This window comes from Chanodichthys erythropterus, chromosome 15 (assembly GCF_024489055.1).
Source record: "Chanodichthys erythropterus isolate Z2021 chromosome 15, ASM2448905v1, whole genome shotgun sequence".
Lineage (NCBI taxonomy): Eukaryota > Metazoa > Chordata > Actinopteri > Cypriniformes > Xenocyprididae > Chanodichthys > Chanodichthys erythropterus.
This window is the reverse complement of record NC_090235.1, coordinates 11,163,356-11,191,355: the sequence shown is the minus strand read 5'-3', so window position 1 is coordinate 11,191,355 and position 28,000 is coordinate 11,163,356. Positions and strand designations below refer to the sequence as shown.

The following is a 28,000-nucleotide window of genomic DNA, read 5'->3' as shown; positions in this document are numbered from 1 at the left end:
AGGACTGTAACCTACAAGTCTCCGCGGGATTGGACTAGGAAGGACACAGCTGCCTCACTCGAGTTTGAGAAGCAAAATAGTGTGATGATAAGATGGAGCAGAATGAAAACATCCAGACGACACAAACGAAAACCTGCCAGTCTTCACCAGGGCAAGATCGGACGAATATAAAACAGGGCAAGTTGATTATCTACACTTACAAAGAGTCAATCTGTATCTGTTTATTGTTGTTCATGAAGATGAAATTATACCAAAAAGATTTTGCATGAACAGATTGATAAAGGTGAAGCCTACATAAGATTGCAGCGTAAATCCGTAACTTATGTGTATAAAATAAACTGTTGCGAATGACTTGCAAAAGTGACTTGTGTACGTATAGAGCAAAACCCCAAAATAATCAGATATGTCCGTCTTTCTTCCGCTTAGTTTTGATATGATTGAATCAGATTCTCTCAAGCCCAAAGTATGCGTAGTCATTTTCAAAGTATAGAGGGTATGCATTGACGTCACTTTCCCGCCGGAACACGCGCCCTCAGCCGGACTGAGTGGCAGAAGAGCCTGCTGCATGACTGAATTTAATAGGGTAAACTTCGACAACAAATTATTATTATTAGTTTAAACTGAAGGTTGTACGCGATATAGTATTCCTTACAACCAGTTATGTAGTCTATTTTTTTGTAGTGAGTATTCTGTTATTTTTTTTTCCCTCCCAGCCTCATACTCACCTGTCCCGGAGCGACACTCCATAAGCACCGCCAAACTCACTAATGCATATGCAACTGATCTAGGCTACATGTTATTGAGAGCATTCTGAAAGACTGCTTGTGTGTTTTATCAAAATGTTGATTTATTATAATCAACAAAAGACTTTAACAGCCAATGACATTTACAGCTGAAGAGACTGTTTTCTAGCCTGGATGCCAGCCGAACTTAGCCCCGCCCACAACATTTTGAGGTCGGGGAGTTCGGCCTGGACTCGATCCGTAGAGGAGTAATTATGCCCGAACAGAAACTGTTCGGACCAATCACTTTTTTCAGGGCGATGATTGACAGATTATCACCAGAAACGCAATCAGCCACGTCATCAAAGAGCGCTTGGGTTGAATTAGTTTACAACAATGATGGCTGTTGTTGAAGAACTGAGATGTGTAGATTCCGCCATCGCGTCCGTTATAGAAGATATTAACAGCGCATTAATTGGCAAGTACTCCGTGTATACTTATTCTTTTTACAACACTGGCAAAGATTGTTTACGCTCATCTTCTACTAGTTCCAGCATGTGTGCAGTTGAGTTCTGTTGACAACTATGCGTCGCTCAACATACATCACTTACTCTGTAGCTCTGATTGGTTGTAGGTCTATCCAATTGAGGTCTTTCATGGATCGGTTGAAATACGCCCCCCCATAATCAAAGCCCAATGGAGCAGTATCAGACTCATATTCGAACTAGAATTGAGTATGACCTCGTCAGGCTAGCTGTTTTCTACTCTTTAGTATCAATCACCATCTAACTCAGCCAGATAAGATCTACATTTAGCCTTAGATGTTATATGAATATGGTCCCCTGGAGCACAGTTTTTTTTTCTGTTGGCAAGTTTCAATGCACATTTAAGAGTGCAAGTTGCAATTATTATTACTCTCTAAAATATGTTTGGTTAAAAAACAACCCAAGTTGGGTTGAAAATGGACAAACCCAGCAGCTGGGTTAAATGCTTGCTGAACCTGCTGGGTAATTTTATTTAACTCAACTATTGTGTAAAAACTGCTGTATTGCTTGCTTAAAATGATCCCAAAATTGCTTTTAAAAAAAACCCAAAACCCCAAAATATGTTGGAAATTATTATTTTTTTAAATAATAAATATAATAATTAAACAATAAACATTTATTAACTTGTTTATTAATAAATGTTCACCTGCCAGTCTGTCATCATAGTTATGCATTTCAATTCACTAACTTGCAGTTTGATTCGATATCAGTTATTTTGGATATACTGTATATCAGGTACAGTAGCCTACATGGCAAATTTTCTCAATAAAAAAATGTCTCTCAACTAATGCTGTAATATAGGACTACATTACATACAATACAATACATGGCAATCAGCTGGTACTACATTAATATTGAATGTTAAAGGATCAGTTCACATGAGCGTCAGGCTGACGCTTCTCTTGAACTGAGGCTACAGTGATCTGTCTACACATTAAACTGTACCAAAATGGTATTTATTTTTTGAATCTCATAATAAGATAGATGTCATTTGAAATCTGAGACTTTGCTTCATATATTAATTAACAAAGCACAAAGATTATTGCGATTTATTGGATGTGAGGCGTGCTTCACGTTCTGTTCAGTCATCAACTGAAAACAGACTAGACTAATTGATTCTTGGGATTTAAGAATCGATATTGGTTCGTAAAAATGAGAATTGATTAAAATCGAAATCAATATTTTTTTACCCAGCCCTAGTAAAACTACCTGAATTATTCAAAAGAAAGATTTCTTCACAAACCATGGGAACCTTTTTATTTATATTTCTTTATTATGGTCATTTTAATTTGTTTTATTATTATTAAAATGCAGCTTAGACTTGCAGGAAAAGAAGTCACTGCCTATGCAACTTGGACTTTACAAACCCGATTCCAAAAAAGTTGGGACACTGTACAAATTGTGAATAAAAACAGAATGCAATGATGTGGAAGTTTCAAATTTAAATATTTTATTCAGAATACAACATAGATGACATATCAAATGTTTAAACTGAGAAAATGTATCATTTTAAGGGGAAAAATAAGTTGATTTTAAATTTCATGGCATCAACACATCTCAAAAAAGTTTACCACTGTGTGGCATCCCCTCTTCTTTTTATAACAGTCTGCAAACGTCTGGGGACTGAGGAGACAAGTTGCTCAAGTTTAGGAATAGGAATGTTGTCCCATTCTTGTCTAATACAGGCTTCTAGTTGCTCAACTGTCTTAGGTCTTCTTTGTCGCATCTTCCTCTTTATGATGCGCCAAATGTTTTCTATGGGTGAAAGATCTGGACTGCAGGCTGGCCATTTCAGTGCCCGGATCCTCCTTCTACGCAGCCATGATGTTGTAATTGATGCAGTATGTGGTCTGGCATTGTCATGTTGGAAAATGCAAGGACTTCCATGAAAGAAACGACGTCTGGATGGGAGCATATATTGTTCTAGAACTTGGATATACCTTTCAGCATTGATGGTGCCTTTCCAGATGTTTAAGCTGCCCATGCCACACGCACTCATGCAACCCCATACCATCAGAGATGCAGGCTTCTGAACTGAGCGCTGATAACAACTTGGGTTGTCCTTGTCCTCTTTAGTCTGGATGACATGGCATCCCAGTTTTCCAAAAAGAACTTCAAATTTTGATTCGTCTGACCACAGAACAGTTTTTCACTTTGCCACAGTCCATTTTAAATGAGCCTTGGCCCAGAGAAAACACCTGCAATTCTGGAAGTATCCCTGAGCCCATGTTGTGATTTCCATTACAGTAACATTCCTGTATGTGATGCAGTGCTGTCTAAGGGCCCGAAGATCATGGGCATCCAGTATGGTTTTCTGGCCTTGACCCTTATGTACAGAGATTGTTCCAGATTCTCTGAATCTTTGGATGATATTATGCACTGTAGATGATGATAACTCCAAACTCTTTGCAATTTTTCTTTGAGAAACTCCTTTCTGATATTGCTCCACTATTTTTCACCGCAGCATTGGGGAATTGGTGACAGAATTGGTGATCCTCTGCCCATCTTGACTTTTGAGAGACAGTGCCACTCCGAGAGGCTCTTTTTATACCCAATCATGTTGCCAATTGACCTAATAAGTTGCAAATTTCTCCTCCAGCTGTTCATTATATGTAGATTTAGCTTTTCCGGCATCTTATTGCTACCTGTCTCAACTTTTTTGGAATGTGCTCTCACGAAATCCAAAATGTGCCAATATTTGGCATGACATTTCAAAATGTCTCACTTTCAACATTTGATATGTTATCTATATTCTACTGTGAATAAAATATAAGTTTATGAGATTTGTAAATTATTGCTTTCCTTTTTTATTCATAATTTGTACAGTGTCCCAACTTTTTTGGAATCGGGTTTGTAAATGTTAATTTGTTTCTAAAACTTGATATTTAAATGTCAATTTGTTTCTAAAACATATATGCACATAATTTTTGACTGAATCTTTTTTGAATGTTTGTGTTATGTGAGTAGGTGGTCCTTCATGTTGTCCATGTAGTGTTAATGCTAACAAAAACAATGTGGCCACCTGCATCTATACCTCCAAAGCTGGATCTTAGTACCTAATTTAGGGCCTGTTTACACATGGTCACTTCATGTGTTTTCTCTGATCGGATAGCTATCTGATCATGAAAAGACCAGGTCTAAATGCCATTCGAAACACATTCAAAACGGATATAAATCCGATCACTCAAACTTCAGGAGGTGGTCTGGGACGCATTCCAGTCAAAACTGAACACGTCTAAATGCAACTGGTTGTTGAAACCACATATGTAAATTTAACTCAACACAAAAACACTAAAAAAATAAACGTGTGAGCGCGTGTTATGGGCCAAATAACATGTTATAGCAGATATGACAGCGCTACTGCAGCACACATCACCACAGATGAGCAGCTGATCTATTCAGCGAGACAACGTGCAAATTGATGCAAATCAAACTGAAAGTAAGTCTCAGGCACTCAAAGCACAATAATCTTCATTAAAAGTAATGAGAGTAAATGATCTTAACAGTGCTGTTGCAGCGCTCCTGCTGCATCTTTGATTTTTAAATAAGCTGATGATCAATAAAATACAACTCATATTTGTTGCTATTTGTGACGTGAACTCCATGAAATCTGCATATAGCGTGGGAATTGAAGATTGGATCTATATCCGTTTTGCGGAGAAACATTTATGTGGCCAAGTGTAAATGCAGTCGTCTTTATAAATCTGATAGCTATCTGATCAGGGAAAACGCATGTGATAGAGGAAATGCTATAGCAAATTGCATTTTAAAAATATCCTTGTATTACTGTTACCAATAACATGAGAATGACAGATTTAATCTGTAGTATGTCAAAGATAAAAAAGAAAAACCTGTTGAATTCTGTCATTGGGGTGCATAAATTAATTTGGCTATCTAACCTGTATTGTCCTTCAATTGATATTTGATATTGATTTTTTAATATTCATTTTAGATCAGAAGGAACTGAAAGAAAATTCCTTTTTTTGCCATCAAGTTGGGATGTGGTTCAATCAACAAGCAAACCTTAAGCAGCGCATTAAATCTGAACAGAAGCCTTTCATCTGTTCTCAGTGTGGAAAGTGTTTTACATTGAAACAAAACCTTGAAATTCACATGGGAATTCACACTGGACAAAAGCCTTTCACCTGCTCTCAGTGTGGAAAGGGTTACATAATCAAACGAAACCTTGAGAATCACATGAGAATTCACACTGGAGGGAAGCCATTTACCTGCCCTCAATGTGGAAAGAGTTTTGTAAAGAAAAAAGGCCTTGAGAATCACATGAGTATTCACACTGGAGAGAAACCATTTGCCTGCTCTCAGTGTGGAAAGAGTTTTATACAACAAAGTCGACTTAAAGTTCACATGAGAATTCACACCGGAGAAAAGCCTTTCACCTGCTCTCAGTGTGGAAAGAGTTTCATAGTGAAAAGATGCCTTGAGAATCACATGAGAATTCACACTGGAGAGAAGCCTTTCACCTGCCCTCAGTGTGGAAAGAGTTTCATAGAGAAAAGTTGCCTTAAAAATCACATGAGAATTCACACTGGAGAGAAGCCTTTCACCTGCTCTCAGTGTGGAAAGAGTTTCAGCAAACAAGATGGTCTTAATAATCACATGAGAATTCACTCTGGAACTAAACCTTTCTTCTGTGTTTATTGTATAAAGAGTTTCACATTTAAAAGAAGTCTTGAGTATCACATGAGAATTCACATTGAAGGGAAGCCTTTCACCTGCTCTAAGTGTGGTAAGAGTTTCACAGTGAAACAAAGCCTTGAGAGTCACATGACAATTCACACTGGAGAGAAGCCTTTCACCTGCTCTCAGTGTGGAAAGAGTTTCACAGTGAAAAAATCCCTGATGAGTCACATGAGATTTCACACTGGAGAGAATCTTTTCACCTGCCCTCAGTGTGGAAAGAATTTCACAGCGAAACTACACCTTGAGCGTCACATGAGAATTCACACTGGAGAGAAGCCTTTCACCTGCCCTCAGTGTGGAAAGAGTTTCACATTGGAAAAAAGCCTTGAGCGTCACATGAGAATTCACATAGAGAAGACTGTCCTCAGTATCGGATGAGTTTAAAAATGCACCAAAAAGTTTAGCAGCAACTCTATTCAAACAAACCTGAACAAGCTAATCACGCTCTTCTGGATCGCTTGAAAATCACAGGCAGGTGTGCTCAAGCAGGTTGGAAATAAATTTTGCTTGACCGTGGGTCCCCAGGAGCAGGGTTGAAGACCTATGTTTTATGTCAATGGCTCAATGGGAAATTTTGGTCAGGATGCCAGGTTTACAGCCTTACTCTTTAGCAAGTGTTCATGCAAGAGATAATTGCAGCAATCATAGTCATAATCTTTATTATTAATATGAAAAATTGTACAGCCCTAACAAAAATGTTGAAATAAGTTTCATTAATCTGTCCAAGCCAGAACTGTAACTGATGGAAAGAATCTCTACATGTCATGTTTACTCTGTGTTTTTGTTTTAATGGACTCTTTCAATTGTTTCTGTTTTCATCTCCTGAGTTTACTTCCTCTTTTTTGAGTTCACTTCCATGGTTCATTATTTCCCTTTCCTGTTTCTAGCTCAGTTGATTATCCTGTGTATTTACATTTCTCTTTTTCAGTCTGTTGTTGTAGATCATTGTATTAGCTCTTTTACCTTGTGTTTTTATGTTAAATTGTTTAATTTTTGGAGTTTTCCCTCCTGTTTTGGTTTATCTTCTTGTTTTGTATTAAAAGCTGTACATAAATCCTTGCCTCACCTCCTTGCCTTCTACTCCTTCCACTCCACAACCAATCCGTTACAGAATGACTGACCTAAGATGGATCTAGCAGCCATCTCTCTCCTCCTCCTCCCCCAGGGTGACTGATCCCTTGAGGACTATACCTTTATCCAACTGGCTCTTCAAACGCATGTGATGGAATTTTTGAACTAATTAATAATGAACTAACATTTCTTTTCTTCTACAGGCCTAATAATAATAATCTAACTTAGAAATAGAGAAACAGTCACTAGGACTGAGTGTTCTGATTCAGAAACATTCTGCTGTGCTGGCTAGACAGCATCCTTCTGGAGATAAAAAATAGTCTTTGAGAGGTTGTTTTGACCTATTGAGTAATCTGAACTATTAACCCTGAGACATTTTTTGATGATCTTGTGATTCAGTTGTTCTAATCTAAATTTACTCCGGCAGTAAGCGGGACAGAGGAACTGAGATGTTTTCCTTAAATCTAAACCAATCATATTGAGACTGATGATAATGAGTAATAGATCATGCCATACTGACTGTAAGGTGTACCTGAAATCCTATAAAACCTGTTGTATTCCTTTGTTCGGGAAGAGATTCTCTGGAATGATGAGAACTTTCCCGGCCGTGATTAAAGCATATTCTGAGGCATAGACTGGAGTCTGTCTGGTTATTAGGCTGCAGCAAACCTACACTGTAAAATGTAATTAGTTGAGTTTACTTAGAAAGCTTAATTAAACTGTGGGGTTTACTTAAAAAACTTAAGGAAACCGATTGCCTTAAATTTAGCAAGTAAGTTAACTCATCATTTTGAATTGATAAAACTAGCTACCACACAGTGCAGAGTACTTAGAAATCTTGAGGATTGGTAATTCAATTTTACAAATTGAGTACTTAGTTCAGTCATGTTAAAAATCTTGTTCACATTATGTAGAAACTGCCTTAAATTTCTCAAGCATTTTTTACTCTGTTGCAACAATGGAACATACATTTATTTGTATTTATCAAACTGGAGATACTGTTGAAAATAATAAAGTTTGATGTCACCATCATGGTGGAAAGTGTTTGCTTTAGTTGGGCTCTTGACTTTTAACATTAGTGTTTCTCTGGCTGTCGTAACTCAGTGTTTGTAAGACACAGCTGTTATGGTGAAAAAAGCCAAGCGAAATACTGGGATTGATCTGTTGGATCTTTCCTGATGATATCATTGAATACCCACAAATTTAATTCTGAGGTTTATACTTGATCAAAAGTGTGGTTTGTTACTATAAACAATTAAATATTTTATTGCTGAAACTAGATCAAGAGACTGAGCACGGATGAGATCATATATTTTTAATATTATATTTGGCAAAAAAAACATTTTGGGCTACTCTTAGACACACAGAGACATCAAGAATCAGCGTTTAAATCTCAAGTGACATGCAATGCATGCTGGGAGCCATCATAAAACTCATCCATGGCTCCCAGCATGCATTGCAGCATGAAGCATGTCACCGTTGTTGAGATTTACACGCTGATTCTTGATGTCTCTGTGTGTCTATATCGTCTAAAATGTTTTTGACTAAACAAACTTTTAGATTTCAACAGTGCTCAGTCTCTTGCTGTAGTTTCATTGATTATTAAAAAATACTTATTTGTTTTTAATGACAAACCACACTTTTGATCAAGTATAAACCTCAGGATTAAATCTGTGGGTATTCAACAATATCATCAGGAAAGATGCAACAGATCAATCCCAGCATTCCTCTTGGCTTTTTTCACCATAACAGCTGTGTCTTACAAACACTGAGTTACTGCAGCCAGAGAAACACTAATGTTAAAAGTCAAGGTCAAGAGCCCAACTAAAGCAAACACTTTCCACCATGATGGTGACATCAAACTTTATTATTTTCAACAGTATCTCCAGTTTAATAAATACAAATAAATGTATGGTCCATTGTTGCAACTGAGTAAAAAATGCTTGAGAAATTGAAGGCAGTTTCTACATAATGTGAACAAGATTTTTAACATGACTGAACTAAGTACTCAGTTTGTAAAATTGAATTACCAATCCTCAAGATTTCTAAGTACTCTGTACTGTGTGGTAGCTAAACCCAACAGTTTAATTAAGCTTTCTAAGTAAACTCAACTAATTACATTTTACAGTGAATACTCAAGATTTCTAAGTACTCTGTACTGTGTGGTAGCTAGTTTTATCAATTCAAAATGATGAGTTAACTTACTTGCTAAATTTAAGGCAATCGGTTTCCTTAAGTTTTTTAAGTAAATCCCACAGTTCAATTAAGCTTTCTAAGTAAACTCAACTAATTACATTTTACAGTGTAAGCACTAGAGATCTTTTTCTATACTATAGTGATAGTGTTTAGTGATGAGGAGCACTAAAGAGCTTATTATCAGGTGATAGGCCCCCAAAATAGGCCGAGACGTCGGCCGACTCGAACAGGTATTAAAGTACGCTCAGTAGAGTATAAATTTATAGGTTTATGGGTGTTTGGGACACCCGGGTTTTAACTAAGTCAGGTGCGTAGGGAAAAATCTACCACACGCACTTCCTGGACAGTTCCTTGATTTCTCTTTACTATGCTGGAATAAGTGAACCGGTGAAGTCTCACAGCAAAAACTGGCAAATCTTGAGCAGTCAATGAGGATGAGACGCTCTGTACTGTAGCTGGTGTCCACATGACGGCTATTTTGGATATTGTCTCTCCCTGCTGCTGGAAAAGGAGAAGGAATTTAAATGTGAAACTTGTTTGTGTGGACAGTTCAAAGTTCTTCAGGTGACCCCCAAATAGTTGTCTACTCCTCCATCTATGAGGTTTGTTCTGAGGAAGGAAAGACATAAGTTCACAAGCACCCCATCAAAAATAATTTTCTCTGATGCATCCAGGCCAAGGGCCAAGGGTGCAGAATGGGATAAAAGTGGAAAAAAACACTCGCTGCTCAGGCAGTGAACTGGCATGTATGCGCAGTCATCCCTGGGTTTTAATCACTATAGACAGGAGATACTAACTTCAATTAATTCTAAAGCCCCCTGTTTTCAATGTCATTTCAGTGGCCCAGGGGGAATCGGCTCAGGTTTTGGAGGAAGAAATATCCTCCTTAATGAGAAAAGGAGTGATAAGAGTGATTCCAATGGAAGGAATCCACAAGTGTTTTTACTCCCATTATTTTATGATTCCCAAAAGAGGTGAAGGTCTCCACCCCATCTTGGATTTACGGGTCCTCAACAAACACTTCAGAAAATACAAACTGAAAATGCTGTCACTCAAAACTTTAGTTCACCTTGGTAGATCTCCAGGATGCATAATTTGACAGCAAATATCTGAGGTTTGCTTATCAGTGCACAGCATACGAGTATGTGAAAATTCTCTTCAGCCTTTTTCTCGCTCTGTGGGTATTCAGTAAATGTGTGGAAGGGGCTCTGATGCAGTTAAGGAATGCAGGGGTCAGAGATACATCTTATCTGGACGATCTGCTTGTTTGTGCGCCGTGTCTGCAGCAAGCAGGGGGCGACACAAACACACTAGTGATGCCTCTGGAGAGATAAGGTTTCAATAGATATCAGACAAAGAGTTGTCTAACTCATTTACAGGAGATAGTCTACTTGGGTCTCAGGTTGAATTTAGTTGTGTTTTGAACTTTCCTATCATAGGAACGCATCAAGACATTTTACAACAGTCTCTCACTTTTTCACTGAGGGAGACCAGGCTCTCACAAGATGTGTCTTCGGTGTGCAGGGATCTCCTCTCACAAGTACAGGGGGAAATATTCCACCCCTCCCCTCAGAAACTGGCTCTTGACAAATGTAGGGTGTTTGAGGGATGGTGCTCCGATAGGTACTTTCAGGTTTCGGTTGCATTATGTTTCCTACAGGACCTTCTGGACAATGGCAGAGCCTTTTCTACAGTGAAGGTTTATATGTCTGCTATTTCAGCATGTCATATTGGTCTTGACCTGAGGTATCGCCTGGTCCTCTGTTCCTTTAGCTCCATCTTGTTCTCCACCTCCAGGTCTGCCTCAATCTTCCGATTCCCCTGCTCCATCGTGGTCAGTGGCCCCTCTGGCTCTGCCGTGGATGTCTATCACTCAGGATCTGCTTTCGTGCTTTTCCACTCTGCCAGTTTCACAGTGGTCTATTCTTCCACCAGCTTCACCATGGTGGTCTTTATCTCTTTCGGCTCTGCCGGGGTCTTCTCCTATGTCATCTCAGCCTTGGTGGTCTCTGGCTCCTCTGACTCACTGTGAGCTAGACCATCTTTTACATTTTGATCGTCCTAATATCATTCCTAATAGTCACACAGCCTGTTTTATTAAGTTAGTTTCTAGTATTAAAGTGTGAGATTTCAACCTGTTTTAGCACACAAATCAGATAAACCATTTTTAAGCTACAACCACCAAACACATTCAAACTGTTCTGACTCAGGTTGCTATATCTTATCTAAGTGACCCGACTTTGGGAATTCCCATACAGAACTTCTGAACATACCCTAAGACCAGGAATCCTTTTGTGCTCAATCCTGTTCCTGGAGATCTACCTACCTGCAGAGTTCAGATCTAACTATGATCCAACACACCCATCTGCAATTATCAAGTGTTCCTGTGGATCTTAAAGGGGACATTGGATGCCCATTTTCCACAAGTTATTATGATTCTTTAGGGTATTCCTGAAAAGTCTGTAACCTACTTTGGTAAAAATTTTCAATGGTTGTGTAAAAAAAACCCACCATTTTTACCTTGTAAAAAACAACTCCGTTAACAGCGATGTGTTTCGGTGCATGGCAATATAAATGATAATGGGCTACTTTTCGCCCCACCCCTTCTTTCCGTGGGGAGTGTCGACACAAGACGGGTGGAGTGCTGCCTTGACAACAGTTGAGCATATCCCTTGGGGAAAGTATTGCAGTGGGAGGATCTGATGGCACATTGGTACAACTGTATCAATTTGAGTCGGAGTCAGACCCGGAACAAGAGGAGGTCCCAGAAGAACTTTGGCAATTAAGGCTTGAATAGAATGTTTCTGAATGGTTGGTTGACTATGTAACTTTATCTTTTAAGGTACTGGCAGGGTAACGTTAGCGTACTGCGCACAACACGAACACGATATGTACATTTAATGGTCATGAAAAACATGTTTTTCGAATAATTTAAACTTCTAAGTAATGTGTGCCTATGCAGTGCTAGGTACGATTTTAGATGTAATATAAACGTTAGGTCACAGCAGAAAATAAAATTGGGTCTTGCAGGGCTAGAAGGACACCTCATAATTTCTTTAATGTATTTTTGCAACCATTTAATAAATAAACAATAAATAACAGTTTCAATTATGTGACTAGTTGCATTGTCACTAAAGATTCTTCATGTTACAGGTGTCTTTGTGGAAATTGTGCTTAAATGCCTACAGAACCCGAGAATTTATGCTGTAAGGAGATACCACAGGTACAGCAGTTTCTTCATGAACTGAATTGCTGTTATGCAGTCATCTTTTCAATATGTCAGGTCATTTACTTTTTCACATTTTCAAAGTTTTAAGAAGAATACAAAAGCTGGAAAGTCCACCACAATGTATGGTTGAGCATCCAGGCCTAGAACCTGTTTGTTCTCCCTACAGAATGCATTTAACATCTACAGCGCAGACTATGGGCCTTTAGGTCTAAAGAGAATAGAGACGCAAGTTGTTTTTTCATGCATTTCAGTATTTATTGCAATGTAAATGACTGAGGAGCAAAACAAAAAATACTATTCCTTTTGGGTCACTGTACAGTGTAATCTTTTTTTTTGTCTCAGCTGTTACAGGTTTTTGGCCAACAGAATGTTTGTCAGCTGGTGTTGGGGCTTTCTGGGCCGGAGAATCAGGGTGGTGCTGCCCTCCTGTGTGGTGCTACGAATAAGAGCAGAGTTCCCTGATGTTCATGGAAGGTATGTGGGGTTCAGACCTGCCCTTGATTAAACATAGCTGGCTATCACATCCAGCTTGTCTGGTTTCTGAAACTGGGCTGTGAGATCCTCAGGTATGCAGATCTGCAGCACCTCATCCACATATGGTGTTGGGTCTATGACAACTTTCTCAAAGATAAGGTTCAACAGGTTTTCCACATAGTCTGAAAAAAAAAAAAAAAAATTTTTACAAAAGTAATTTAAAATAACAGTTATTTATGTTATTTCAGCTTGTTGTATAATGTCTGTATGTACAATGTTTATTTAGAATTTTAAATAAAAGCTTCTTAAACTCACGGAAGGTTGGATCTGCTTTCACTGGCTTTGCAGTGCATTGTCCTTTCTTGTACTTTGGAAAGTTGACCTTAAATTGTGGTTCACCAGCTGCTGTTGTTGCTTGGGGGCAGCCAGCATTTTCATTAAAATGAAGGGCTGCTAGGTAGAGTCTTTAGAGGGAAAATAATGGTTAAACATATGTTAGGTCACACTTGTGTCATTGTGTGTGTTTGGAAGTATTTACACATTCCTTTCCAAATTATTACTATAGAGTTACCTGCATAACATTCCAAGAAAACTAAAGACAACATTCTTGGGCACAAAACGTAGAATTACACTATGGAATGCCTCCATTGACGAGGTCTGATGGTGAGGGCTCAGCTTCTGAACATCCTTCAGAATCCCCTTGTTTGTGAGCACCTTCTCTAATCTACAGAATGCAGGTGTTCCTGGTGGGAAAAGGTGAAAATTTGTATTTATATTTTTAACAAGCAAAAAAAAAGAAAACATTTGTCATATGTACATGTACACCAGATTTAAATTGACAGTGCAAATAGGGTGAACGCACCAGCTCTCAACCACTTGCTCTTATCCCTTGAAGTGCGTTGTGGATGTAAACACTGTGGAAAAACAGGATCTTCATGTGTGTGAATGTCTTGTACGTGATTAAGAATTGAAGTCCACTTTGCCACTCGCTCTTGCGCGGACGACGAAGAAGCTGCTGTCCAATATATATGGTTTTTGATACTGCAAAGCCACTTTTGCAGTTTCTCACAATCTTTGCTCTGAGAAATCTTCAGCAGTTTCTTGGACAGTCCTAATAATACACACATGCACAGAAATACAGTATGTGTTGAATACAAAATAATATAAAAAGGACATTCCTTGTCTAAAGGCATGAATTCATAATGTTTATTTATTAAATTTTGATGCCTTTATTATAGAACAACCACTCTGTCATACTATTTAAGTCATGAACCAGCACATAAACCCTACCTCCACACACAGGAGCTAATACCTTTTTCGATGTGCCATACATCGTAATAATGCGTGATGTTGGCCTCCTGCAGAAATTTCTGTACTTGAGGGTGCCGGTCTGTGACAATACTATCGAAAGTCACACCGTGTGCCCTCAAGAGATCAAGGCTCCTCTTTAGACCCTCTTTCTCCATATAGTTGCTCCCTCCGACTTCATTACTCTGATTATAAAAGAAAGGGCAGATAGGAGCATGGTTGACAATTCCTGTTTTATTAGCTGAGGAGTATACAGTGAGTTTTGTTTCTTTGCATTTACATTGTTTGAATTGCACATGTACAGCAGATATTTTTATCTCTGCATTTCCCTAAAAATGTTTATTATTTTTCTAGTTAACCCTCTTATTGACCCTCCAGAAAGAATAATGTGGATAATCTTTTTTTCATTGCTTAGGTGTGTATATTCAGTTGCTCTAAACCGGGTTACAACAGGATGTCAATATTTTAAGTGAAAATTAAGTGAAAGTGTGTAACAATCTACATTTTAAAACTCACTTGAACTAGCTGCAGATCAATAATATTGCTGGTCCCTAGGTCCATCACAGAGTAACTTCCAAACTTGGCAGAATGACCTTTAAAGATAAATGTGTAATGTTTAATTTGTCTTACAGTCTATTTGTCCTTTTATGATGTCTTGCTTTAACAGTAATCTCTAAACTGAGACAGTCAGTCAGTATTCTGTACCTGGTGAGTCAGCCCTCAAGTCACCTACTAGGACAATGTTCTGTTGTTGGCTGAGCTGCTGCAACATGCCATCCTGTGCCGTCTTCCAGCTATGTACAATTGCCGGTTCTATGTACCTCCGGGCATGTTGTCGAAAGGTGTCATAGTGCATAATCTTTAGTTGCATTGCCCGAAAGATCTTAGGTCAGAAAAAGAGGACTCTTTGTTTCAGTATGGGTTCAGGGACATTATGTTCATTTCTCCATGTGCAGTGTAGTTCTTAGTGATATTAAATGGTATACTTAATTATTATCTAAACAGTGAAATCCTTATCCCCTACCTTTTCAAGTTTGAAGAAAGATGCACCAGTGGCATAAACTGCAACCGAAAGCTGGAGGTTCCCTGCAGGAGTGCTTCCAAGAATTGGCTGACTATTCCATTTTCTAAAGAACTCACAGTGTGGGCACCGTTGTTCCAAAGAGAGGAATGTGCCAACCCGTCTTGTCCGCACATCTGAAACTCGCTGACACACAGGGCACTGCTCAAAGAGCTCCAGAAGGCAGTTTTCATAAACAATATATGTTGCTGTCTTATGAGCCGACTTGGAAGATCCCATTCTGTTAGAATAATAAAGATTTCATATAAAAATAACAAAAGTCCACATAACTTCTGAAATATTTTGAGGAAAAGCAATTCAATTTAATGAAAAATATTTATAATAGTTTTGTCACTCACGTCACATCTGTTGGCTCAGTCAAAGTTGTGACAGAGTCTGCAGGATCATATATAGAATCCGATGGCTGTTCGACTTTCGCTCTTGAGCTGCCTCCAAAAGGGTCCTCCTCTTCCTCCTCCAGCTCCAAACGTGGTCTCTTAATTGGCTTCTTTGTTGGTGTTGATGACAGCAGTGTTTGTGAGGAGCCAAGACCAATATCAGTCCATGACATATTTGTCTGTGTGCCTATGTAACATAATAATAGACATTTTGGTATTGTGGAAATTAGCAATTACAACATGGAAATACCACAGAAACAGTATAAATGACTTCACACTATATAGGATCTAGATCATCAAACCTGTGCTTTTGTAGTGAGGACGTAGAGTTTTTATTGACAGCTGGGTGCCAACTGTGCACAGTTGTGGTGTGTCCGTCTGGCAGGCCACATGATGCATCTTAGTCAATTCTTCAGATGCGCTTGTCTAAACAAGAGCAATTAGGTAAGTGATCAGGTAATATAACTTACCATTACATCATTCTAATATTGAAAAACATCAATGGGAGTGTAAATGTTAATAAAATTATAACTCTTCAAAAACGATTTAAAATACATTTGTAAATTACTTATTAACCAACACCTTTATAAACCCTCTACAAAGGTAACCTAAATGTAGTGTTATCATGTTATCTTATCTACATAAAACATACACAGTTTGTAAAAATGCATTGTTCATTATAAACGACCGGTTATGAATTACAATGAGAAAGTTATAAATGGAAACGACAACATAACAATGTTCTCTGAGACTGTTAACTCAGTTTAACTCTTAACTTAATGACTAGCGCTGAAACATTCTGGGCCTTATTTTAACGATCTAAACGCAAAGTGTAAAGCGCACAGCGCAGGTGCACTCAGGGAGTGTCCAAATCCACTTTTGCTATTTTAATGACGGAAAAACAGTCCGTGCGCCGGGGCGCATTTTTGAAATGGGTTGTCCCTATTCTCTTAATGAGTAATGGGCGTAACGTTCAATAAACCAATCAGAGTGTCATCTCCCATTCCCTTTAAGAGCGAGATGCGCTCGCGCCATGGCGGATTGCTATTTACATGGCGGAATTTGTTGGCGATGAGTAAGTTAATATATATGTGTGTGTGTATTGGCACGATTGTTCAATTAATAAGCCAATTTCGTTCATCATTATAAGTAGTAATAGGCTGAATTGAAAATAGGTAGCCTAATTCTAATACACGCAATGACTATTCATCATTACATTTTTATAGTTATGTAGCCTACACAATAATATTCTTTTACACTGTAATCCTTTTGTTTTAAATATTTGGCATGTTTGTGTGATGCGCATCCCTGTGTGTAATAAGCAAAGTCAATGCGCACTGTGGACGCGCCCAGAGCCCAGAGGCGCAGTTTCTACCAACGCGCTCTAACAAAAAATGATTGTGTCATTGACTTTAGACTTTAGACCAGGTTTGAGTTGGTCTATGGCGCAGTCTATTTTCAGCTCCTTAAAATAGCAATGTTACGAGATTTTCGGTTTCTGAGATTTTCCGTTTCAGAAGGCGGAGCTTACATGAATATTAATGAGTTTCGCAGACATGCGTGATTGCACGTGCAACTGAGAATTTTAGTTCACATTGTATCTCAAGACATTAGTGGATTATTCCATAAAGGTAATTATATTCTCAGCATCGCAGCTGACTTATGCCGAAACTACAGTTGTTTTCAACACGTAACAGTTTATAATGTGCTCATTAGTATCGATTTGTGCAGTCGTCTGTAACAATGACAGACGTTTCGTGTAACAGCAGAACACCTTCAGCTATCGTCTATAAGTTCAGCTAGTTGTGCTCTTCCATAGGCTACCTTGCGATGTAACTGCTGATCCCATGTAAGTGTATCTGTGCGATGGAGTGAACATATGATATTATGTGAGACATTTAATGACATTTTGTTTTTGTACAAAAAGATGGGCATGGACTTGCCAACAACAAACTTTAGCTCCTGTAGCAGTCCCTTAATATATGAAAATATGACACATAAGAAAGCTATTCTCAGATCAAAAAATTACATTTTTAGTCAAAGATTGACATTTTTACCTCTCTTAGAATTTTAATGACTTTATTTACTTAAAACTATTTTTATAACAACAAAACGTTATCTTTTTACAGACAGTGCCCCCCAAATAATTTACACAAATGCATTTGCATTAAATTACTATTTGAATGTCTGGAATCACTGTAGTTTTTTTGTTTGTTTGTTTGTTTGTTTGTTTGTTTTGTTTTTAAAAAAAATTAATTTCACAAAGATGAAGTTTATTCAACAAGGATTAATTAAATAGATTTTTTTTTTAAAAGGGGAAAAAAGATTTCTGATGTTACAAAAGATTTCAATACTGTTCTTCAAACTTGCTGTTCTGTGAATCAACAGGCAATGTATCATGGTTTCCTTGTTTTCAGCACTGATAATATTAGCATGTTTCTTGAGCAGCAAAACAGCAAATTAGAATGATTTCTGAAGGATCATGTGACACTGAAGACTGGAGGAACAGGAATAAACAGCCATTTAAAATATATTAAAATAGAATATTACTGTTTTGCCTATTTTTGATCAAATAAATGCAACCTTGGTGAGCCTAAACATAAATAATTTTAATCCTTTTGAAGAGCAATAGGCCTACATCATATCAAAATGAACAAGAATTTAAGAACAATACCAGAATAGATATAGCTAAGTCCTCAAAAACATTTATAGGCTACAGGTTTATTTCAGTTGTTACAGGCAGTGATGTACTTAATAACAACCAATAAAATACCGAGTTTAAAACATCGCAAAGGAAGAGCACGAGGAGCAGAACTCATTGTAGACGATAGCTGAAGGTGTTCTGCTGCTACACGAAGTATCTCCGTGTGTCTCAATCAGCTCCCTAGTTCAGTAGTCAGGGCACTGATCAGGGTATCAGCCACATTCACTTTCATTATATACTGATTCACGAGCTAGGGAGCTGATTGAGACGCAGGGTCTGTCATTGTTACAGACGACTGCACAAATCGTGCATACTAATGAGCACATTATAAACTGTTACGTGTTGAAAACAACTGTAGTTTAGGCATAAGTCAGCCGCGACGCTGATAATATATCAAACCAAAAATCTCGTAACACCGGCAATGCGCCTGAACACACCTCTTTTTTAGACCAGCACGCCCATGGGCGCACTAACTGGCGCAAATGCATTTACTAATTTAAGGACGTGGCGCTGAACGGGAAAACGCGAACGGCGCCAGACGCAAACTAACAAACACACTTGCGCTGCGCCTTGCGTAGCATTGCGCCGGGTGTATTATAGGGCCCTCTAAGACTGAACTCGACACAAAGACTGTTCCTTCGACTGGACCAATTTTAAATACTTAAGACATGGGATTTAATTGCTGACTGAAGCAACTCGCTCTGACTCGCCGCGTATGAGCATGAGCAGTTAAAAATAAATAAATGAAAATTATACTCACTTCTGGAGCTGAAGCTGCATCACGTATGGATGGTACCGATCCATTCTTCAGGTACAACTTTTTAGCAAAACCTGCCTTGTACTGTCCCTTGTTCAGAAAGCTGTCTGGTGTAAAGTGATTTGCGCAAACATAAACATATTTAGGTAGACCCGGGGGCGCATTCCCTTCAAAAACAAAGTTACTCCACTGCGTCTTCAGCGGCTCAGATGTCGGGAGTAAATAATGGCTGCTATGTTCATTCTTACAGCCAACAACAAAACACCTCAGTCGCTTAGGAGGCATTCTTGTCTACACCTGCTCCAGCGTGGAAACAATGGCGGACTGTCTGTTTACAGCACACTCAGGGCAACAGTCGTGGGCGGGGCCTGTGCAAAATTACATCACTTTGCCAAGAATCTGAGAATGGCTTGATCTGACAAAATGCTTATGATTTGTGGGGATTAAAAAAACACACTGGGTGGATTTTTATCATTATAGGGTGGTTGTGTAGACACACTGCCAACACACACCATGAAAAAGCGAATTTTGCATCCGATGTCCCCTTTAAAGTATACAATAATAAATGTTATGTCCCTCTGGGTAAAGCTGAAATGAATATGAATTAAAAAGATAATTAAGAAGAGATGGCAAGGACACAGGAAGGAAAGAAGACTTATTTGAAATAAAAAAAGAAGTAGGAAATGTGAGAAAAGTTTGTGGCAAAAGAAGGCATGATGCGATAATTTCTCGACTTTGTATTGGACACACAACTCACTTTTTAAAATAGAGGGTATGCACGTGATGTCGCTGTCGCCGTTATGACTGCGCCCACTGAGTGGCAAAAGACTGAGCGCATCATTGGTTTTCAGCGCGAATGCCGCGAAAAACACACAAAACACACCCAAAACTGGAAAGAGCTTTGCGACTGACTGTACAGATAGCTTTTACACAAAATCTGAGGTATATTTTTTTCAGACTGCTGAAAGTTACAGAAAAAAAAGAAACAAATGGGTCACTGCAATTCACAGAAACAGCTGGACTCCATGCAAAGAAATGTTTTGCAGCTATCATTTTGTGTCAAAATGTTGGATTTTGGTGTAAAATCATACCATTTATATTGTATTATATATTGTGTTGACAACTCATCAATTAAATATTTACCATCTTATATTCTGCATAATTGGGTGCTTTTAAATAAACACTGACAAAAAAAATATTACAAGTTTTAGGGCTGGACGATATGACGAAATAACTGATTGATATGAAGTTAACACTCCGATTTAGACCTACCTATATTGTAGTTATATAAAGCCTTCACAGGCCGATTTGCTTTATGTATTTCCTCGGCGTCGAAATCAGGCACATATAAATGTCAGTAACACGATTCCTTGCAGCATGTCAATATCCATGAAGTTGTAAGAAACACTTTTGAGTCCAACCTTTAGTGTAATCGTTTGTTTTACTCGCGTTTTCTCAGTTTCCCCTATTAAATCCAGTCATGCAGCAAGTTCTTTTGCCACTCAGTCAGCTGAGGGAGCGCGTTCCGGCGGGAAAGTGACGTCAGGATTGTGCGGAAAATGTGGAATTCCAGAAACATTCGAACACGTTCTTTTAAAATGTGCTGGTTTTAATGAAGAAAGATCTCAGCTCATAGAAGAGAAGGCTGCAGCCTGCAGGAATAAAAAGGATAACATTAAAGAACTTGCTGAACAATAATTAAAAAGTAGAATATTTTAAGAAAACACGTTTGATTAGAAGAATTCGATTTTTATTTATTTATTTCCTCCCCTCTCTTTTTCTTTACCTCTTCCGTCAACGCTTCACACTCCACCCCAGTAGGTGGCGGAAATGCACGAAAGCTGGTTTGCCAACCGCCATAACATATAGAAGAAGTAGAAAACGCCCCCTTTGAGAAACGCTTTACTACAGCGTCTCCTAACGTTTAATGTCGATGAGGAGGACTGTAACCTACAAGTCCTGTAGCCGCTGGACTGGACTAGGAAGGACACATCTGCTTCGCTAGAGTTTGAGAAGCACGCATGGAGTGATCTTTGTCATAAGCTGCATCAAACATTCCCTGGTGATGATAAAGATGGAGCAGCATGAAAACATCCAGACGACTCAAACACCAGATGTGAAGACGAAAACCTGCCAGTCGTCACCAGGGCAAGATCGGACGAATATAAAACAGGGTGAGTTGATTATCTACACTTACAAAGAGTCAATCTGTTCATTGTTGTTAATGAAGATAAAATGATACCAAAAAGATTTGCATGAGCAGGGTAAGATCTGTAAAAGTGTACATAAGATTGGAAGCGTAAATTAAATGTGAGATGCTTTGTAAATCGCGTTTCAGGCACAAGAAATAAAACATTATTTACTGTTTTTCGTAAATGCAATTCATGTTTTGAAACTATAGTTTCATGCTAACTCAAATCTGTATTCTTCTTACATTTTTACTTAGATTTTTCAGCGCTTACATTTTTGGCACTGAAATATGACCAAAAGCATTGCAATCTTGTGAACAGTGATTTGCAGGCAAAAACAACAGTGTCAAAAACTGCAAAATTGATTGACCGTGTTTGATCTGTATGTGTATAAAATAAACTGTTTACGAAGAGCAAAAAAATCCTGAAAAAATCAGATATGTACTCTCCCGTCTTTCTTCCTCTTACAGTTTTGGTATGATTCTCTCAAGCCCAAGTATATGCATACAGTTAAATGTGTAGCCTTTCAAAGTATACTCCATTTGATAGCGTGCACAAAAGCAGGCAGTCGACACATGCTCCCTAGAAAGTTTCATCTTTGTCCAGTGTCTGCACTATTTTTCTCCAGAAGTTATGACTGATAAAAATGTCTTTGAATTGTTTTAAACTAAAGTTGCGGCTCTCTCAAAAACCCCTCAGACAAGTGCTTACCAATGCTTGTGTCTCCCCTGCGTTCCATTCGGAAGGGTTCATCCCTATGCCCTAATCCTTTCAAAGGGTTTATCCTCCGGAGTGAGAACTTTGAAGGGATGAAGGGTGTAGGGGTCAAAAAAACTCTTTTTTTTTTGGAATGCACCTCTGCGTCATCTTAACGAGACAATCAAGGTGGCGCCTTTGACTTTTTTTCCCCCGGTGTACTCTTTGTATATAAATACAAATTAATTTACTGTAGTAACATTAAAAGTACTGCCGGTCTATTACATTAAATATAATGTATATTGTGTCTATGTTTTTGAAACATTTGAATGGACTGATAAAGGGAGCTTTAAACTATTTTTGTTGAAGTAATAATGTAACTCGTATAAATATTACAGTTTTATAGAAAAATACTATACATACATTTATAGGTAAAATCGAACTCCGAGCCTCCTGCACCCATTCTGTGACATCAAACAACTTCCCAGGATCATGGGGGCCCGAAGTGTCCATCAGTTGTACCCTTCGAAATCCTTCATTCCGAAGGGCCCTTTGAAGTGGCCAGTTTTGAGCGACCTAATATGGCAGCCATGATTGTTTTCACTCTGAATTGCCCTTTGGAGGGTGATATATCAAGTTTGGATTGCACCGTCCCGTATTTTGATGTTGTTCCATCTCTTTTAGTTTTGTTAATTTTCTACTGTGAAACAATGACCCGTGCCAGTGTTGGCACCTTGTGGAACGATTGATTAGTCCAAATCAAATTCAGTGCGCAATCGGGCGGAGCATGTTCGTGTAGGAATTAAGCAAAATTAATAATCATAAGAACTTCCATATCCTTTAAAATCCTTCCCTTAACTATTCTTTTAAAGAAAATATTGGAGAATAGTCGTACTTCTGCCACCATTAAACAAATTAGGGCAGGGTGTATGTTAGAAAGAAAGATTACAACGGCGAGTGGCTAATGGGAGTAAACCAAACACAACAATAACATTTGTAAAATGTTAACTCATTTTTAAATGGTGAAATTTTAAATATTCTTACCGAGTTAGAACTCTACTCTTATAAAATTAACAATGTTTTTTTTATATGGTAGGCCTATATAGAACGGTTTTATGGTTTTTGTGCATAAATGCACAAAACTAACTTATGAAAAAAGCTTCTGTTGCCCTATATTTCATTAACCTACTCTTTTAATACTTAATAAAACATAATAAAATATATTTAATAAAATATAATAAAATTCGATATGAATATCCCACATTTCTGCCACAATACCATGTTTACAGTTCAAAAGCTTTAGATCTTTTAAATATTCTTTCTCAGTTTTAGTTATTACAGACCAGTAGCTCATTCATTATTTCAAAGTATTTCTCATTGCTTCTCTGTAAAACTTCTGGCCCATTACACAGCTATAACCAAATTAATAAATATATGAACATGAAATACTGATTTGAGATAAAATCATTTTATCATTTTACCTGAAGACCTATGTTATCTTAACAAACAAGACAAACACTAGAGCAATGCTACAGTAATATTAATACACTGAAGTACACTGAGGCTATTTTCACCGCAATAATAACTGGGACACAGGATGGCACCAATTGCATTCATATAAAATGAAAGCGCGAGTCAGAGGTGTGATACAGTTCGAGTGATGTGAATGTAGCACTGGTTTCAGTTACCTGGATGAGCGGACTGATACAAAGCATTGCCATAGACGACAATGAATATTAGAAAGTATATGACCATTCAATGCTGCAATTGACCAATCAGAATTGAGTATTTTAGAGGGCCCCATAATTAAATGTAAACCACATGTAAGTTTATAGGTACTTGGGTACTTGTGACAATCCCTATTTTTAGTCTGATTTGGTAAAAAGTTCGGAAATCACTGCCTATGCAATTTGGACTTTGATATTTAAATGTTAATTTGTTCCTTTAACATATATAACTGTCTAATAGAGGAAATTATATAACAAATTGCATCTAAAAATATCTTTGTATAACTCTTACCAATAACCTGAGAATGACAGATATAATCTGTAGAATGTCAAAGATAAAAAAAGACATGTTGCATTCTGTCACTGGGGTGCATAAATTAATTTAGCTCTCTCGCCTGTATTGTCCTTCAATTGATTTTTGACATTTATATTTTAATATTCATTTTAGATTGGAAGGAACTAAAAGAAGATGCCATCACTTGCCATCAAGTTGGGATGTGGTTAAATCAACAAGCAAACCTTAAGCAGCACATTAAAACTGAACAGAAGCCGTTCATCTGTTCTCAGTGTGGAAAGTGTTTCACAATGAAATGCAACCTTGAGATTCACATGAAACTTCACACTGGACAGAAGCCTTTCACCTGTTCTCAGTGTGGAAAGTGTTTCACAATGAAATGCAACCTTGAGATTCACATGAAACTTCACGCTGGAGAGAAGCCTTTCACCTGCTCTCAGTGTGGAAAGAGTTTCAAAATGAAACTAAATCTTGAGATTCACATGAGAATTCACGCTGGACAAAAGCCTTTCACCTGCTCTGAGTGTGGAAAGAGTTTGACAACAAAACAAGGCCTCGAGATTCACATGAGAATTCACACTGGAGAGAAGCCTTTCACCTGCTCTTATTGTGGAAAGGGTTTCATAATCAAACAAAACCTTGTGAGTCACATGAGAACTCACACTGGAGAGAAGCCTTTTACCTGCTCTGAGTGTGGAAAGGGTTTCACAGCGAAACAAAACCTTGAGATTCACATGAAAAATCACACCGGAGAGAAGCCTTTCACCTGCTCTGAGTGTGGAAAGGGTTTCACAGTGAAACAAGGCCTTGAGTATCACATGAGAATTCACACCGGAGAGAAGCCTTTTGTCTGCTCTCTGTGTGGAAAGAGTTTCATAATCAAACAAAGCTTTGAGAGTCACATGACAGTTCACACTGGAGAGAAGCCTTTCACCTGCTCTCAGTGTGGAAAGGGTTTCAGAACCAGACCAAACTTTGATAATCACATGAGAATTCACACCGGAGAGAAACCTTTTGCCTGCTCTCAGTGTGGAAAGAGTTTCATACAACAGGGTCAACTTAAAATTCACATGGGAGTTCACACTGGAGAGAAACCTTTCACCTGCTCTCAGTGTGGAAGGAGTTTCAGAGTGAAGAATAGCCTTGAACGTCACATGAACACTCACACTGGAGAGAAGCCTGTCCTCAGTATTGAATGACTTTTTCAAAGGTAAACTGTTTAAAAAGGCACAGTGTGCAAGACAGTTGTTATTGTAAACAAAACTATATAAACCAAAAGAAACAAAATAAAGTTGAAAATTTACCAGTGTTCATCTTGTCAGAATCCACTGTCCGTTAAACATATTTTGTTGGACTGTAATACTTCTACCTCTTTGAGAAATTGTTTTATTCTATTGATATTTTTCCTTTTTTAGCCTTAAGGTTTTTAGGAAAAAAAATCTTAAGTATCTTTAGTTTTATTTTCGAATAACTAAACCTGGCTCTCACCATGAACATTTCCATAGAATCTGGAATGACGTTAAAGGAAAGACTCAGGCCGCATCCACACCTATCCAATCTTTTTTTTTTTTCCCTAGTCTCAAATATCTGCATACACACGAAACCACTGAAAGTGACTCATAGATTTTTCTCTGGATCCATCCACCTCCTCCATTGCCTCTGCCAGGGTCTTGACACCTCCTCATCCTCCTGTTCTGCAGACTGTCCTCAGCCCTTCAGCTCCACCTGTGCAACCACTTTGGCCTGACAGCCTTCCGGCTTCACTGGTGTCCCTTGTCCATCTGGCTCCACTACAGTCTGTGGATAACCCAGCTCCAACATGGACCTCTTCCATTTCTCTGGCTCCACCATCATCCTCAGTCCCACTGGGTCCGCCTTCCAATCCCCCAGTTCCACCTTGGTCCTTCAAGCCTGTGTCATTGCCCTGGTCCTCCATTCCTTTGGCTCAGTCTCAGTCGCCGTCTCCTCCAGCTCTGCCTCAGTCTTCTGATTCCCCAGCTCCACCATAGTCACTGGTCCCGTGGGCTCTGCCGGGGATGTCCATCCGGAAGGTTGCGGGATTGAGTCTCAATACCAGCGTGAAATGACTGAGGTGCCCTTGGGCGATATGTTCACTACTCACTACTCATAATGAGAGTGCATTAACTGTATGGGTTAAATGCAGAGGACATATTCTGAGTATGGGTTACTATACTTGGCCTTCAAGTCACTTTCTTCTTTTTTCTTTCACAGTGAACACGCAAGACATTTTCACTGATTCCAGGAGTCACCATGCAAACCGATGCTAAGAAGCACCATACTTTCTTCTTTTGTTTAATGGAAGTTTACATTCTTATAGAATACAGCCACCTACTGGTTGGTTTTGCAATTTTTTTTTTCTATTATTTATTTTAACTCCATTGATTTTGAGTGTCCATTACCTGGTTACACTGGTTTTAACTGTCTCACACACTAAAGCCCACACTGTAAACCCTAATGCTCAAAATACTTAATTCGGTTGAGTAGGACAAACTTAAATTAAACAAATTAGTTCAGTTAAATTAACAGTTATGAGTATTTAAAACTTTCTTTTACTTTTGAGTTCACAGCACTGACATATTTCAAGTAAACTAAACTGTTTTAGTTGCAGCAGATTTCTAATTCCCAGCATGCTTTGCATCAGACTGTCTAAATGTTGAAATAAAGTGTTATTTTGTGTGTTTTTGCATAAGATTAACATAGGGAGACATAAGTTAGTGTTTAATGTTGTGTTATGTTGGGATTGACAGGGGGTTCTGTTATGTTAGTTTTGTAGGGTTACCATTCTGGTGAAGAGTAGACCGTGTGGTTAGGTTAAGGATGGGCTGCAAAACTTTTAAGACCACATATACTGTATGTTGTTTGATTATATACATGCAAGTATATATTGACAGTCTCTTTGATAATTATAATAGCATGTGTTTTTTGCTAACTAACATTTAACCAAGATTTGAATGTGATGTTTATGTAAATTAACTATATGTACTTGAGTAGGGTGAGGCTGAGAACTGTGGGAGCGAAGGAATGCCAGTGATGTGATTGTTAATGAGAGACACCTGTGCACCACACTAGCATTGCTCCACTTCCATGGCTCTCGGCCCCGCCCCACTTGTCACAAAAAAATTAAGTTCTGTTTTGAGTATTCTGAACTTATTGAGTTTTACAGTGCAGAGTTTAAGAGTAAGAGCGCCGCCTGCTGGACGTTTACTGGAAACGCAGCTGCACTCCTCACATACAGGTACAGAGTTACTCTCTCACATGACGGCAGCTTCAGCAGACACATAGATTTCAGCTCCCAGCACTGACTGAACTGACGCTGGTAGTGGATATCAGTGTGTTTTACTCACTCCACCACACAGAGCTCTTTCACAGCCAAATTAATGAGAGAACACAGTAAATCAGTCTGCTTGATGTTGTGTTCTTTTAATGTGAACCAGCACTTGTGTACTCTAAACCTGGTGAAAGATACAAAGATCAGTTATTCCATCATCTGGTTTCTCTGCACTACTGTCATTGTTCTTACTCACCTGTGAATATAAGGTAATGAATAAATACCTGCATCTAGGTTCAAACTTTATCCTTGAGTCTGGGTTTCCCTTACATTACAATCAAATTATTTTATTTTGCCTTTTTCATTAATATTATTATTATTATTATTATTATTATAATTATTGCTGATGAGTCTAAAATAAAGATTTTCATGTGTGCATTTCGATGCAAATGTTCAAACATTCTTGAAGTCTCTTCACTATGGTGACTTTTTTGCCTTTTGAGATTAATTTGTGGTGTTTACAATCGCTATCATGTCCTTTGAGGCTGTGTCTGTGTTTGACAAAAGCCCTGACACACTTTATTCTCATTGTACTGCTTTTCATAAATAAGTAGAACAGGTTTAAATACTCTGTCAAAC

General features: G+C 38.3%; 2 protein-coding genes across 3 annotated transcripts; one reads left to right on the top strand and one right to left on the bottom strand.

Moving 5' to 3' along the window:
• The first annotated feature begins 14 nt into the window (after nucleotides 1-14).
• Nucleotides 15-27,667, top strand: LOC137037141 (zinc finger protein 585A-like). The gene is made up of 9 exons (XM_067410962.1): nucleotides 15-177; nucleotides 5,220-6,335; nucleotides 10,675-10,775; nucleotides 10,896-10,981; nucleotides 11,033-11,263; nucleotides 12,807-12,938; nucleotides 13,031-13,097; nucleotides 21,171-21,339; nucleotides 24,226-27,667. The coding sequence occupies exons 1-9, from the start codon at nucleotides 93-95 to the stop codon at nucleotides 25,269-25,271; spliced, it is 3,033 nt and encodes a 1,010-aa protein (XP_067267063.1). The 5' UTR covers nucleotides 15-92; the 3' UTR covers nucleotides 25,272-27,667.
• LOC137002027 (uncharacterized) lies at nucleotides 12,771-20,983 on the bottom strand. 2 transcript variants are annotated; one of them, XM_067361464.1, is made up of 13 exons: nucleotides 20,952-20,983; nucleotides 20,438-20,817; nucleotides 19,169-19,272; nucleotides 16,007-16,130; nucleotides 15,666-15,891; nucleotides 15,271-15,547; nucleotides 14,952-15,129; nucleotides 14,763-14,839; nucleotides 14,251-14,431; nucleotides 13,801-14,049; nucleotides 13,510-13,681; nucleotides 13,254-13,402; nucleotides 12,771-13,120 (listed from the first exon to the last, which is right to left on the bottom strand). In XM_067361464.1, the coding sequence occupies exons 4-13, from the start codon at nucleotides 16,101-16,103 to the stop codon at nucleotides 12,966-12,968; spliced, it is 1,761 nt and encodes a 586-aa protein (XP_067217565.1). In that variant the 5' UTR covers nucleotides 16,104-16,130; nucleotides 19,169-19,272; nucleotides 20,438-20,817; nucleotides 20,952-20,983; the 3' UTR covers nucleotides 12,771-12,965. The 2 variants fall into 2 exon arrangements, with proteins under 2 accessions (XP_067217565.1, XP_067217564.1); XM_067361463.1 differs by having other exon boundaries at nucleotides 19,169-20,817.
• Nucleotides 27,668-28,000: the final 333 nt, after the last annotated feature.